This window comes from Capsella rubella, unplaced genomic scaffold (genome assembly GCF_000375325.1).
Source record: "Capsella rubella cultivar Monte Gargano unplaced genomic scaffold, Caprub1_0 scaffold_2, whole genome shotgun sequence".
Lineage (NCBI taxonomy): Eukaryota > Viridiplantae > Streptophyta > Magnoliopsida > Brassicales > Brassicaceae > Capsella > Capsella rubella.
The window spans coordinates 835550-851178 of NW_006238922.1; the positions used below are offsets into that span (position 1 = coordinate 835550).

The window sequence follows — 15629 nt, forward strand, 5'->3', positions numbered from 1 at the left end:
GGAAAGAAAAATAATATTCATTTCTCCCCTTTTTTGTGTTACAAATTCCCTTTTGTTTTACGCTATGAAATAAAATAAAATATTCGTTTGTATAGAAAAAAAATGAAAGAAACAAAAATAAAAAGAGGGACATAGACAGAGTTGGTCGAAACAAAAGAATTGGACAGAATTGTCGTTCTCTTAAGCCTAAGATTAAAGACATCTCACATCTGAAACAGTTTCTGTGGTCCTTAGCTTTTTCCTACTTGACAACTACTTCTCATCAACTTTATAATCATAATATTGCGACCATTAATCAAAAGAACCAATGAGACACTATTACTTACACGATCGATTCTTCAGTTCTAGTGATTTTATGTATGGGCCAAATGATATTTTGTGTTTGGACATAATATATATATACATGATCTCAATGGGTACAAGTCTCACAGCCCAAACACTTGTGCAAATGTTTTCGTAATTGTTTACGTGTGTCGTATGAAAATTATCATTAATTAGAGTAGTAGAGGTAGATTTTCATCAAGAATTATAATTCTTTTTAGGTCTCATTTTACGTACGTAAATGTAAACATAAATTATATAAAGATCATGTTTATCAATGCCTTAGTTCTAATTGGAAGTATATAACATCATTGGCATGACTTGTCTACAACGAAATCTATGTTATGAATGTTCCAAAACTCTCAACAACATATATTTTAAAATAAAATTAAAAAACCTATTTTACAAAAAAGAAAAACACAAATAATATACGTTAACAAAAATCCACAAAAACGGAATAAAAACGTAAAATATAATTAAATTAATTAGGAACACATTCATGTTCCATGTAACCAGGGGAAGTCCTTGTAGCCGAAGCAACAAAAGCCCTAGAATGCCCCACCATTGTCACTACTCTAAGTGCTTCTTCTTCGTAAGCTTTTCTCTCCATTTCTTCTCTTTTTACCCTTCTCCTCCTCTTCTTCGCCGTCACCACCGCTGCTGCTACAACCAGCCCTAAAAGCACCACCCCCACCGTCACAGACCCGACAAGCCCTCCAACAACCATCCTCCACCGTCCGATCTTCTCCTTCTTCATCTCCTTCTCTCCCCCACCGTTCGATTTTGGATCATCTTTCACCACTAAACCAAAATGTCCGTTGGTTTTAACGGCGCAAACAAACGGCTTCACTTCTCCGGCAAACGTTACTTTCCCATCGAGCTCGAACGTAGCGCACATTGGCTTGTTCAAGAACGTTCTCTCTACCGTCGATGGTCTAGATACGTTCCCGAAATCAACGGTGGACGGTTCTTTAGCATCGGCTAGGAGGAGAATTATCTGATAAGAGCTAGTCACATTATTCCCCAGACTGACGTCGTTTAACGCGTTATAAGCTAAGAGCCCTAGAACCGGAGACACGAGTCTATAACCAGAGAGATCATAGTTTTTGTAATATATATCAGACCAGTTTGATCCCAAGCTTTGTCTCACAACCAAAAGACGCTCACCACACGGCTCAAGAATTGCTCCAACGCCAATATGAAACTCTTCTACTTGAGCTCCGTATCGCCGGAGACTCCCACATCGGAACCTAACGGCGTCAAGTTTTATCTCGGAGTAGTTAGAAGGGAGATGAACACGCCGTATAACGCCGGTCTTGATTGAGTAATGTTGGTTCTTGAAGAAGCTAAGAGTGTAGTCTCTTAGGATGAGATCGAGAAGCCTTGAGGATTCGTTGAGAGCTTCTTGAGTCGTAGTAGTAGAAGTTGAACACTCTAGATCAGAGGGAAGGAATAGGATTAATACGATTATTATTAGTTGAAGAGAGGGAAGATAGAGTAGTGTTGTTGTTGTTACCATTTTCGATATTGGTGGAATTATGTTGTTCACGTTTGAGTGTTTTTGGTGAGAAGGATGAGAAGAAGAAGTGTAGAGGAAGAGTCGATCATGAGAATTAGAGCTTGGTGAAGGCTTTGGATTGAAGGGACAGGTTTACTTTTATTTGATGATTATCTTTTATGTACTGTATATAGTTATGTTTCATCTTCAACAAATTAACAAAAGTATATATATGCATATTTTTATGCTATAATGTTTTTGAGGGTATGAAACTAAAGGCGGCGTGAGATTATTTTGAGTAAAGTGTACGTCTACATATAAACATTAATATTGGTGACAAAAGAATCATTATATAAGAGAAAATATTGCAAGATATATTTATGTACTTATATGTACACCACCTTTCGATATAAACAGTTTTATTTCTATTTTTAAAATAAGTAACGTTTTTCAATGTTTTTGTTCAACTTTCTTTCACTAATTCCTAATTTTAATAAGTCTAATCAAAACTAAATGTAAATTAAGATATATATCAGAATTTTAACACTCAATTATTCTTTAGAAATATGACATAGTGTATAAAAATATCGTGTAATCGTGCTGCCATGCATGTAATATAGATTGATAACTCTTGAGTTAGCAAAGTCCATTCCTCATACGAAAAATAAAATAAAATTGCCAATGACCCCATCAATAATTTTGATCCTAAAATAAAAATGAAAAGAACAAACAAAATTAAATAACTTAACTCACAAAAACAAAAACCAACAATTTTTCCTCAACCAGTGATGGATATACAAGAATTAATGACTACCATATAATCAAAGGGAGTTATTAATTAGAAAAAACATCAACCTCTCGATCGATCAGCCTCAAGAACAAGTAGCAAAACCGTAAAGTTCAAATAACCGGTTTTGTCGGAGTTGAAAATGATCTAAATCAGTAGAAATTAGCCTTGCTCTGGTAGGTCTTACCGGCACTCCAGCTAGCCGGAGCAGCGTTCCAAGCGTAAACGGTCTGACGAGTGGTGTAAGAGGTGACTCGGAAGGAGAGAGACTGACCATATAGAGAAGAGAAAGCTTGGTACGAAGCTCCCCAATTATGGCTCATGTTGATCCATCCTGTTCGGCTACCTTTCACGGCCATGGTCTTTATGTCACCTGCTCCACCTACGTTCATCACGTACACAAGTAGCCAATACCCATTTCCTTCAAATTTGAACCTTATTCCTCCGCTCTTCTTACATGCCACTCTGTATATACATATATACCAAATTATCAACATATAATCATATTCTAGCATGTATACAAATCTTACAAACACATTATTGAATATAGATATACTATTTCGAGGCGCTTGGGACGAGACCATATAACATGCTTTGGTTTCGGGCATGAGGAGATGTATTGGTTTCGGCCTAAAACCTCTTTGATTATTAAAAAAATAAAATAAAAAATATAGATGTACTATGATTGATAAACCATTTCTATAGGTTTTGAAAAAAAAAATGGAAATTGTAATAGTATACACACACATTATTATACGAATCAATATTGGTCTAGCTTAGTGGATATATAGTACCTGCGGTATGAGACGGGGATGATTCCAGCCTTCCAATTAGCGATCTTCATGAAAGCTGGTTTAGTCAAATCAAAATGGGCACGTGGCGGATTACACCATCCACCATTGTTTGAATCTTGGCCATAGTTTGGTGGACATATGTTGGTCGCAGTCACCACGGTAGCTGGTGAACCGTAGTAGCAGTTAGGTGACGATACACACCTTATCTGAAAACATTGACCACAAGCGTAACCGTCGTTGAACAGCACCGTGCTAAGCGCAGTTGTGGCTACGCCGTAGCCGCTGTCCCACATATTACCGTAACCACAAGCCCCACCTGATCGATGTATATATATCATGGTATATGTTAAAATATTGACAATACATTTTAGTGTTTCTTTGTGTTTTCATTTTTATGTTACGTACGAAAACGCAAACAAACGACCGTGTCAAATTAAATAACATGCAACGTCCATATTTAATCAATTCATCTATATATAGTTTGTATACCATATACAATAGATATTGTAGAAGTATCAAGTATAAAAACTTTAAATTACCCATAGTTGCGCTGGCGGTATCGTCACCGTAAAAAGTGGCTGAGGCCCTACGCCATGGAGTTCCGGCATAAGCAGCCATTGATGTTCCGATCATGGCCATCATCGATATAATAACCAAGCACTTGCGATACAAATTTTGATCCATTTTCTTACTCTATCGTACGTCTTGAGGGCTCTCCTACTATTTGTTTTCTCTCTGAAAAGCCAAGTCTTATTATTGCATTAGTTCTCATATATATAATGAATACAATGGCTTTAATTGTTTTTTTTCCCAAAACTGTAAGGCAAAAAAAAAATGGTGTCAACGTGAGAGACACTAAGAAAGAAAGAGTATGAACAAGTAAGCAATGGACGTGCGTTCATGTTTGTTTTGGTCTGCGCCTCCCTTTGAGATTTTAATTATTTTAGTTTGTATTACTTTTTAATGTCTTCATTTTTATGTTACTTTTAGTCAAATCTATAACAAAGAGGTTAGATGGATAACATATCAATTTCATTCATTAATCACTAGAAGATTGTTATTGGTACACGTATATGTTTTGCTCGCCACTTCTCTCATATTCGGACCTCATATTCGACCAAGACCTTTTTTTTTTTTTTTTTTTTTTTTTTCAAAGACCATATTAGTCTATTCTCCACAACCAATATTCTCCTAAAATCCATTGCATGATCAAAAAATAATTATTGAAATCTTAAGTAAACGTGGATATTAATATGATAACTAAATTTACATTTTTATAAAATTTAACATATAAACCCCCTAATTTATCTAAATTTTCCAACCATAGTATATGCATTATATATATAAGAAACGAAATGATTTATATACTACACTACAAATGTTAGTACACTTTCAACTTTTGCTAGCCTCGGGGTTTATAGTACTTATGATTTTCGTATCATCCAAATCTGTAAATTTTAAAAGTGTTATATGCTTTATATCCATTAAAATTTTCAATAAATAGAGTATTCAATGGTCATATTCATTTTATAAGGATTAGTCAGAAACATTTATCCCAGTGATGATTAAATAATGAAATTTATATCTTATCCTATAAGTTAATACAACCAGTAAAAGTTTGTATAAAATAGATAAATAAAAATATAATTCAGACGTACATTTTATTTTATGTATGAATTACAATTAAATATCTGACTTAATTTTAAATTTGTTTTAGAAACGTATAAAACATGATATTGATATTAAAGCATGAAGAATATTAATGTGATGCCAAGAAAATTAAGCTGAAACACTTGATAATTAACATGGTCTTAAAAGCTAAACCACTCAACACAAAATACAGTATACATTAAAATACAAATCATGATTTTTCCGTTTGTTGATGTATATATGATATGTATGATGGCTACATATTCACTATTTTATCTCTAAGCTCCAAAATATTGATCTGCTTGGTATCATCCACCTGAAAATTATCAGAAACTATGATAAAGCCAATGTTCGTGACATTATATTTCACAAATTATATTTCTTAATGTTATTAGTAATGAGTTTTACCTGAGAAACAATGGTGTGCATGAATCTCTGTTGTAGTCTAGTTGAGATGCAACTAACTACACTGAGCTTTTGTTCTTGAGCCAATATTTGAAGAACACTCGAGAGACAAGACTTGTTTCGTCTGAGACAACAACTTACAATGATCTCAACACCAACCAAACAAGGCGTGACCACAACTGTAAAGTGTTTGTCTCCTACACATGAGCAGCTTAATGATAAAGTTGATGTTGTTGACGATGATAAACTACTGGTGCATTCCTCTGTCGATGGAAGAGTAGCAGCATTTGTCCCCGGTATAGATTTTTTAATCCGGTTTCTTTTTTCATTGAGTTCTTTGTTCTTGTTTTGTAAGTCTTTGATGTACTGCACTGCCTGAAAGATGTGATCTGATGTCGAGCGTTTACCCTGTACGTATATGAATTGGTATGGACGTATGGTCACATGTAGTTATGTACAATAGCATGTAATTATATGATTTAAGATTATAGTTAGAGATTAACTTGTGTACTTTGACTAATCAGTTTGAATGATCAATGGAATGCAATAAAATCTTACAATATTAAACTAAGGTTGTATACATACATAGTTTCCATTTCAATTAAAAAGATCTGCTCTCTCGCGTTTAACACATAATTTTTTTAAAAAACATTGTTTCTTGATTAACATGTAATTAAGGAATATTGTATATAGATCAAAACTATAGACTAGTTCTTAAGCTAATCAAATTGAAAAGTTGATAGATAAAGGTACCTGGATATATTGAAATGGCAAGAGAGATCTTAGACTTTTGAAAAGAGATGAAACTTCTTGTCTTCTTTGCCTTTCAATGTCTCTATGTTTCAGCTTCTTGGTTTCTCGATCATCAACATCATTTTTGTTGGCTTCATCACTCATCACGCCATATGTATCGCACAAACTTCGTTTCTTCTTGCTAATTCCATGATCAATCTTGTTTGTGATCGGTTCGCAAACGTCATGGTTTTGGTTTGATGATACGAACGAAGAAAGAAGGAAAGAATCAGAAAATAGTAACCCATCTTCGTAGGACGTTGAATCAGGCATGAACAATGAAGGAACAAAGTCCATTAGAGAAGAACTTGAGTTCTAATAAGACTAGTACTTTTTTTTGGTTTGCTTTGATCTTTTTATTAGTGTTTGTGACTTTTACGACATGTGTGAGTCTCTTTTTATACATGTCTCCCAAGATTTGTATCGTCTTCCTATTTAATTGGACAGATCATAGATGTGATGACAGGTTAGTGTATGGATCTCGAAGAAACTAAAATCACCATAAGTTTACGAGTAGTTGGGATTAAATTAATGATGATAATACTATTACTAGTACTACTATTAAATTAAACTTTGGTACTGTGCATTTAGTGGCCATTTAATAATCACGTCAAATGGGAAATGGGAACATATGTTTTAAATGTGCTTGAACATAATACGTCTCACCTTCATTACACACCACCTAAATTTTTCAAATCGAATTAATTTCTATTTCACAATAATTCATAATTCAGATAAAAGAAAGAATAAGTTAAAAAAATAGACAGTTCTTGAAATTTTTATAAGAGAATTAGTACATTTACTATTTATAATTTGGGAAATACTCACTAAATATATTTCCTTCTAGACTTAATCTTTTTGTTTTAATTTTGTTTTCCTTTTTGTCGTTGTTAATATCATTTTAATAGAAAATTATCTTATTTACCTTTTATTAAATAAATAAATATAAATTTTAATAGTCAAACAAGTTAATATATTTTACATATACAAAATATGCAAAATCTAGATAATTGATTTATATATAGATATATTTACAAGATAATTGCTTCACTAATTATAAATTTCTGCTAAAAGCAATATACTTAAATTCAACGTATAGATTTGAAACGTAATTCTAAGCTAACATATATGTATATTTATCTTTCTAGGCTTAATTTTTGTTTCAGTTTAGCTGTCTTTTTTTTGTTTTTAATGTCATTTTTAGTAGAAAAATTACCTCATTTTCCTTTTGTTAAATATATAAAATAATAAATAATTTGAAAGTCTAATAGTCAAACAAAGGTATAATAAACATTTATCCATCTTCTTAAACTGTATGAAACAATTGAAAACAACAACTAAAACAGATAAGTTCTACGTTTAAGAAAGAAATATTACTAGAGATGTTTTACGTTTAAAAAAAAAAATCATATTACGATATATTTTACGTGTAAAAAGTATGCAAAATTTATATGATTAATTCATATATAAATATATTTACAAGATAATTGCTTCACTAATTATAAATTTCTGCTAAAAGCAATATACCTTAAAATTCAACGTATAGATTTGAAACGTAATTCTAAGCTAACATATATGTATATTTGTAGAAAATGTCGACATACATATTATAAATTTCGTCACTGATGAGTTCATCTTAAAGAGAGTTATTTTGACTGACTCATCACTTGAATGAACATACTTTCTCTTTTCTTTTGGTCGGAAAAAATTAAAAAGTACTTTACAGCTCTCTTGTCTTAAGCAGCTCGATCGTGGCGTGTAGCCTGGACCGGATGGACCAAACATTTACTGTGTGTTTTGAACGAAGAGAGACCTAAGAAGATATTTAAAGACCGAACATGTGTTGAATTGTGTCAATTATTAGATGATCATTATCATCATCTCTTCCACATTTATTTGGAATAGTTATGTCATTTGCTTGTAGTAGATTTTTTTTCCCCACAGCTAATTGAATGAATATATAAGAAGATTGACATGTATTTATTGTACATGTTGAATTTAGGAGTGTATATACTCTAATTTAAAAAAAAAACTTGATTAAACATGATTATATAACTAAAATTAAGTCGGCAGGTTTATAAAATTAACGTGACAGTTTGGTTGAATTGTTAAAGTAAACAAAACAAACTTTTGTAAAAAAAAAGTTTATTATAGTAGTGTGAGTGTGATCAAAGGGAGATTAAGAAAGATTTGCGTAATTAGATTAGTACTAGTGACACGCAATAATTAAGGAATGTAAATTGCAGATGGATAACGTGGACACTGAAACAGCCATTGAATGAATGGTTTTTGCAATAATTGTTAGTGAAGTAATTAATATATTAAATGTGGTCATTCATTGATTAGGTCTGACATTTTTGGTAAATGGGGTCCTTTTAGTTTTTCATGCACCTACTGAATCATAGATTTGTTTTGTAAGTGATGCCGAATTAGTGATATGCTTATATGGTTTTTATGATAAATATTTATCTAATACTGGTTCATTTGGATCTTTCGTGCACCTACAGAATCACTGATTTGTAGGTGATGACGAATTAATGATTATGATCATTAAGATTAATGGTTTTATAATTAGATTTGGGTTCACATGATCACATCTTATAATAAACCGGTTTAATACGATATTTTGTTGTTGCACTACTGTATAGCCCATTTTTAATTGGGCTCAGCTGTGGATCCAGTGGGCTATATTATACCAACATTAATACCTACTAGGTGTTGCTCTAATGCTAGTAAACAAGAGGAAAGTGAACAAAACAACGAGAGACTAAATTTTGCAAAATCCTAACTGACCAAAATGATTCTCCTCGCCTTCTCCAGAAAAGGAACTACGTTAATCCAAAAAGAGGCACCAAAACATTACAAATTACAACCGTTGCTTCTAAGCTTAACCCAGCGATTCTACTGCAGCTTAGACAGAACATGGAAACCGTGGAAGAAAGCAAATTTTACCCTACACTACATACTACTAGTCTACTACAACAAGTCAACAACAGAGCCAAGAACAGAGAAATCCTTACTGAAGTTGTGCTCTTTCTGTTCCCTATCTGATTTTTACTCAATCAACCTCAATTGCTTTTGGACGTTTTATTTTGGTTGGAGCTTTAGCTTTACTTTGCTTCCCATTGTTCTTCCTTTTTGATCCATTCATCAGCCAGTCATCATCGTCGTCGTCGTCCTCACTAAGATCTGATTCTATGTATGAATCGTCATCATTTTCATCATCGTCATAATAATATACCTTTGGAGATGGTTTTTTGGGTGCTGATTTGGGGAAACCGCCGACTGGAATTTTTGACTGGAAACCACCGACTGGGATTTTAGTAACTTCTGAGAATCCTACTGGATAGAAACCCCAACAGCAATAGTAGCTATCTTCTTCGGTAACTGGTGGTGGAGAAGGAACCTTCACCGCTTGGTAAGCTCTCCTGCAGCTCTTAGTTTGGCATTTAAGCACACTTTCCTCGTAAATGACGGGATACTCATAAAGTACGTAGCAGTATGGACAAGTCGTCCAGAAACTCGGAACCTCTGGCTCGGAATCGGGTCTTGCACCCCCGCTCTCTGGAGTCTGTTCAGTAGGTGGGGTTTGGTTAAAAACCCGAGCTGGCTGAGAGACTGGCGCAGGCGGTGGCGGAGATGGAATAGTAAAGCCTGCTGGAACCGGAGAGGGCGTAGTAGAGACTGGAGGTGGCTGGAATGATTGATTTGAATTGAAGACAGGAGGCAGTGGAGAGAGAGAACTAGAGGCTGCAGGTGGCTGAGATGGTTGAGACACTGGCAACGGCTTAGAAGTTGCGGGTGGCTGAGATACTGGCATTGGCTTAGAGGTATTGGATGGCTCTGATATTGGAAAGGGCTTTGAGGCCGGTGATGGCTGAGACATAGAGAATGGCTTAGAGGCTGGTGGTGGCTGAGATACCGGGAATGCCTTGGAGGTCGGAGGAGGCTGAGATGTAGGAAATTGTTTAGAGGCCGGTGGTGGCTGAGACATAGAGAATGGCTTAGAGGCTGGTGGTGGCTGAGATACCGGGAATGCCTTGGAGGTCGGAGGAGGCTGAGATGTAGGAAATTGTTTAGAGGCCGGTGGTGACTGAGATGCTTGAAAAAGTCTAGCAGTCGATAATGGTTGAGACATCGAGATTGGCTTAGTGTTTGGTGTTGGCTGGGACCGCGGGAATGGGTTAGAGGTTGGTAGTGGCTGAGACACAGGGAATTGCATAGACTTTGACGATGACTGAGACACCGGGAATTTGTTAGAGTTTTGTGATGACTGAGAGACCGGCAACAGCTTAGACTTTTGTGATGACTGAGAAACCAGCAAAGGCTTAGATTTTTGTGATAAATGAGACACAGGGAATGGATTAGAGGTCTGTGGTGACTGAGACATAGGCAATGGCTTAGAGGTTGGTGGTGGCTGAGACAATGGGAATGGCTTAGAGGTTAATGGAGGCTGAGACATTGGGAATGGCGGTTGTGGCTTAGAAACTTGCTTCGGTTTAGATACTGCATTTGAATGAATAGAGCGAGTTGGCTGAGATGCATGAGGTGAGTCTGAAACAGAAGGCAGCAGCGAGAGTTGAGCAGCTTCACTAGACCTACTAGATGACTGATATTGCCTAGCCGGCTCAGAGGATTGCCACGCCACAGAATCAGAATGGTGTACAAACTCAGACGTTGGAGTAGGCTTAGATGCCCATGTCAAATCAGTCGAAGGAGTCCTATGAGACGATCCCTCGAAAGATCTACTAGGCAGCTGATCCGGCTCAGCGAAACGACGACTAGATTGGACCCTATCAGTTGCATTGTTCAAATTAATCAATCTCTCTTCCTGCACAGGTCTTTTCCAATCACTACTCGAACCACTACTTTGCTCTTGACCAAACTGTTGCCTCCAAGATGCTTGTTGTTGCTCCTGCAATAACTGCTGATCAAATTGAGACCTTTGCTGCTGCTGTAACTGAGACTGAGACTGAGACTGAGTCTGAACAGCTTGAGCAAAATGTGGTTGATGAAGCTGAAATGGTAACTGCTGGTTCTGAAACGACTGCGTTTGATTCTGCTCCTGAGGCGATTGAGATTGATGCTGCTGCTGCTGCGGTTGATGTTGAGGAGACTGAGAAGATTGATTGAAAAGCTGAAACCCTAATTGGCCTAATTGCCCAAACTGACTCAGATGCAATTCTCTATCATACAATGCCTTTCTAGAAGGATCAGAGAGGACATACCAAGCATCAGAGATCAACCTATAAGCTTGCTCAGAATATGGGAACCGATTCCGACTCGGGTTAAGCAACACAGCGAGTCTACTATACTGAGTGGCGACGAGTTCCGGGTTGTGAGTTAAACGAACGAGACGGAGCACGGCGTACCAGTCGGGAAGTTCGGAGGTCGTTCCTCTGATTCGTGATTCTCCGGCGATTAGAGTATCGGCTACGGCGAGGATTAGTTCGGCGTGGTCTACGAGTGAGTGATCGGCTTCGCATGCGCGGATCGCATAGGTTTTTGAACCGTTTAAATCTCCGCTTAAGAGTAGCTTCTCTGCTTGAGCTAGCATACGGTCAGCGTCTCCTCCTCCTCCGTTACCTCCGCTGCCGCCGCCACCACCATGACTCATCATTTTACACAGTCGGCGACTTTGTCTCAGTCAGAGAGAGAGAGATTTCATTTACTCAGTGGCTACGGGGAAGGTGAAAGATTTAATTTTTTGTATACCTTAATTTAGATAATTAATTAGTTAATTAATTAGATGACTAAATTAACGACTCAAATCATATATATAAAAGTAAGGTTCCACTCTCTCCTTATTGGTGGAAAAATATTTAAGGCTTTAATTGTTTTTTTTAAATAATAAATAAATGTTTATGACAATCATTCAATACAAAATTTAATTACACTATAAGTTATAATCAAATGGCAAAGAAAATGAAAGGACTTAATCATATATCATTCAACAAAATAAATAAATAAATAAATGTTTATGACAATCATTCAATACAAAATTTAATTACACTATAAGTTATAATCAAATGGCAAAGAAAATAAAAGGACTTAATCATATATCATACAACAAATTTTATAAGCCTTACTGGTGGAAAATTATTTAAAATCGTATATATAAACGTAAGGTTCCACTCTCTTTATTGTTCTATTTTGTATTTATTTTTTAAAATATAATATTTATTTTTAACCAAAAAAACACATTTAATCATATACATTAATTCATACTTTAAATTCACACTTTACTACTAAAATGAAACTGAAAATTATATAAATTTCCAAAGACTATTGTTTTTCTTTATTGAATTCCAATTAAACACACTATAAATTATAATTATAACTCCTCTAATTTAATTATTTTAAAAATGTAACTTACATCACTTCTTATCATATAAATAGCCATTCTCACATCCTTCTTTACCATATCTCATATCTTCATTATTCTCTTTGTTTTTTTTTAAAGTTATTGCATGGGGTGAAAACTCATTTAAAATATCATTGTAAGAGTTTGATTAATTATTTAGTTTAAACTTTTGTTTTCAATTTTATTTATTTTTTGTTTTTATGTATTTCTTTATGTCTTCATTGTTTTGTATATTTTTAAATGTAATACATATGTATAATAATATTTTATGGTTATAAGAAAATCAAGCTAAAGAAACCATCTTCATTCTTTTACTTTGGATGTTTGTTTCTTTCTCACATATTCATGTATATTTAATTTATTTTCAAAAGTATGTAATTTTGTAACAAAATAAACTTTTTGTTATATAATTATCAAACCAATTTGTAAGACATTCTTTTAAGAATAATGATCCTTATATTTAGTTTGTGATTCAACATGTAATAATACAAAGAACATTATAATTTGTTTTAACTTTGAATTTTATACTTGATTTCCTATCTAAAAAACAATTTGATATTCCATTTTCTATCTATTATATATACTACAAGGATGAAAAATATAATTAAACCTAGAAATATAACTTAAATTAAAAGGAATATAAAAAGAGATTAAAAATAATATTATTTCTTGGGAATTTTTAAGATTTCACTCTCTCCTTATTGGTCCATTTAGCATTTATTTTTTAATTATAATATTTATTTTTAATTAAACCAAATATCTAACACATTTAGTCATATACTTTAATTCATACTTGAAATCCACACTTTACTATTAAATTGTAACTTAAATTATATAACCTTTCAATTGACTATTTGTTTCCTCCATTTAACTTCAATTAACACACTATAAAATATAATTATAACTCCTCTGATTTAATTATTTTAGAATTGTAACTTACATCATATTTTATCCTATAAATACTCATTTTTACATCCTCCTCCACCATATATGATATTCTCAATATTTTCTTCGTTTAATTTTTAACGTTCTTGCATGGGTTGAAAGCTCAATTAAGATATCATTGTAAGAGCTTGATTATGGTTAAAACTTTTCTTTTCAATTATATTTCTTCTTCATTTTTCATTGTTTTTATACTATTAAATGTATAAAACATATGTATAATAATATTTTATGGCTATAAGGAAATTACTTTATCGATGGAATTCAAAAATATTGATTTCTGACCATCGCACCATAAGAAAATCAAGCTAAATAAACCATTTTCATTGTTTTACTTTATATGTTTTTTCTTTCTCACATATTCATGTATATTTATTTTATTTTTAAAGTATGTAATTATTTTAACAAAATATTTTTTTGTTATATTCAAACCAATTTGTAAGACATTGAAATAAATAAAATTTTACACACAAATAAAGGTAATTTTGTGTATATTTATAAGTTTACACACATATTTGGATAAATTTCAATATTTTTATTGGTTGTTTTGATAAAGTTTGAAAATGGGGTAAATTTAAAAAGTGGTATTTTTAAAGGGGTATTTTTAAAATTCTCCCAATATCATTTCTATTTTTATCATTAACAATATTATTGTTTTATCAAAAAATACTGAAAAGTACTAAAGAAAATTACTATCAAAATTGATTAAAATGAACAATTAATTAACGAATAAATTCAAAAGATATGGATGTATGCTTCTATTGTATGATTTAAATAAATAACATGTAAAAATGTCATAAGCATTAAAATTTATTTAATCTATTTTTATAAATAATAAATAAATTAAAATAATTGAATAAATATAGAACAACCCGCGCATATGCGCGGGACATTACCTAGTTGGTAATAAAAAAAGGAATATGGAAAATACCTTAAGTGAGTGCAAAATGAATTGTATTTTTCTATATTTCATGTATATTTTGTCTATTAAATTGTTTAAACCCCATGTATTTTTACCTCCATTATTTGTAAAAATCATCCGTGAAAAACTGTTTCTATTAATCACCATTTCTTTCACTTTTTTTTTCCAACTTTTCTTTCACTTTTTTAAAATTTAGTTATTTATCTAATAAATATTTAATTAATCTATAATTATAATTAACTTTGTTATGAGTAATTGACTAGTGATAAAAAAAAAATGAAAACAGGCTAAACTTTTTTGTTAAAAAAGATAAATTATTAATTAACATGGTAGCATAGATTCGAAGTTTTGTTTTTCTTTTGTTCTAGCTTATAGATTTGAAGTTTAAAATCTAAATTTGAAGGTATAAAAGATGAAATAATCAAGATTTTTTTTTATCGAGGTTTTCGGGCTTACTTTTTTATTAGTTCTAATAAAACTGAAGCTAAATAAAATCTCGATTGTACATTGAAGAACAAAAATTTCGGAGTTCTGAACAATACGACACCATCTTTTCAAATGGTTACAACTGACTAATCAACCGATGTCATTTTAACCAGTAAGAATCCCAAAGACATTTTGATAAAATGATTATGGAACACGAAACTAGTTGGTTGACTGGTTATATACATACTTGAAAAATTAAAGAATTGCAAAATAATGGATAGTCTAATTTTTGTATGGAGATTTGAGTCGTTTATTAGATACTTGTGTGTTCTGAATTTCATATGTTGTTGTACATTTTTGTGTACAATATATCGGTCATTGTTTTTGTAAGGGCATTGGATGAATGTTTACAGAACTAATTTTCATTGTCTTTGTAATTAAATTTTCATGATTCATGCCTCGTCTCATCATTGTGTTGTTCATACTTTCAAGTTTCAGTATTCCTATTCAAAAGGGAAATGTGCTCGTGAAGATAAAACTAACTGGTTGATTTATACACATTGTCATCTAGTTCCAAAAGAGAAAGGATTGAATCCATCTTCGCTCTTCTTCTTCATCGAGGTCCACGTTAAAAATTGCATGTGTGAATTCTATACCACATACACTTACATTTTCAGTTTGTTAAAGCATTCCATAATGATTTGAAGTTTAATGGCTCTGTTCTGATC

The 15629-nt window shown here is 32.9% G+C and overlaps 5 protein-coding genes across 5 annotated transcripts; 1 reads left to right on the forward strand and 4 right to left on the reverse strand.

Annotated features, from left to right (window-relative positions):
* Positions 1 to 741: 741 nt before the first annotated feature.
* Positions 742 to 1977, reverse strand: LOC17895162. Its single transcript, XM_006302429.2, has one exon. It carries the CDS (start codon positions 1838 to 1840, stop codon positions 803 to 805), a length of 1038 nt encoding a protein of 345 aa, XP_006302491.1. The 5' UTR covers positions 1841 to 1977; the 3' UTR covers positions 742 to 802.
* A 553-nt stretch (positions 1978 to 2530) lies between these two features.
* LOC17895256 (expansin-A18) lies at positions 2531 to 4124 on the reverse strand. Its single transcript, XM_006301482.2, has 3 exons — positions 3940 to 4124; positions 3401 to 3716; positions 2531 to 3071 (listed from the first exon to the last, which is right to left on the reverse strand). Exons 1-3 carry the CDS (start codon positions 4082 to 4084, stop codon positions 2759 to 2761), a joined length of 774 nt encoding a protein of 257 aa, XP_006301544.1. The 5' UTR covers positions 4085 to 4124; the 3' UTR covers positions 2531 to 2758.
* A 94-nt stretch (positions 4125 to 4218) lies between these two features.
* LOC111831904 lies at positions 4219 to 4364 on the forward strand (the record flags this gene model as incomplete). The annotated part of the gene is given in 3 exon segments (XM_023787460.1): positions 4219 to 4266; positions 4268 to 4326; positions 4328 to 4364. Coding segments are annotated over 3 exon segments (144 nt in total), but the record flags the coding sequence as incomplete, so codon positions are not given.
* An 815-nt stretch (positions 4365 to 5179) lies between these two features.
* LOC17894727 (transcription factor bHLH125) lies at positions 5180 to 6600 on the reverse strand. Its single transcript, XM_006302632.2, has 3 exons — positions 6209 to 6600; positions 5459 to 5863; positions 5180 to 5366 (listed from the first exon to the last, which is right to left on the reverse strand). Exons 1-3 carry the CDS (start codon positions 6542 to 6544, stop codon positions 5307 to 5309), a joined length of 801 nt encoding a protein of 266 aa, XP_006302694.1. The 5' UTR covers positions 6545 to 6600; the 3' UTR covers positions 5180 to 5306.
* Positions 6601 to 8995: 2395 nt separating this feature from the next.
* On the reverse strand, positions 8996 to 11959 carry LOC17896153 (ataxin-2 homolog). Its single transcript, XM_006301039.2, has one exon. It carries the CDS (start codon positions 11865 to 11867, stop codon positions 9306 to 9308), a length of 2562 nt encoding a protein of 853 aa, XP_006301101.1. The 5' UTR covers positions 11868 to 11959; the 3' UTR covers positions 8996 to 9305.
* Between the last annotated feature and the right edge of the window lie 3670 nt (positions 11960 to 15629).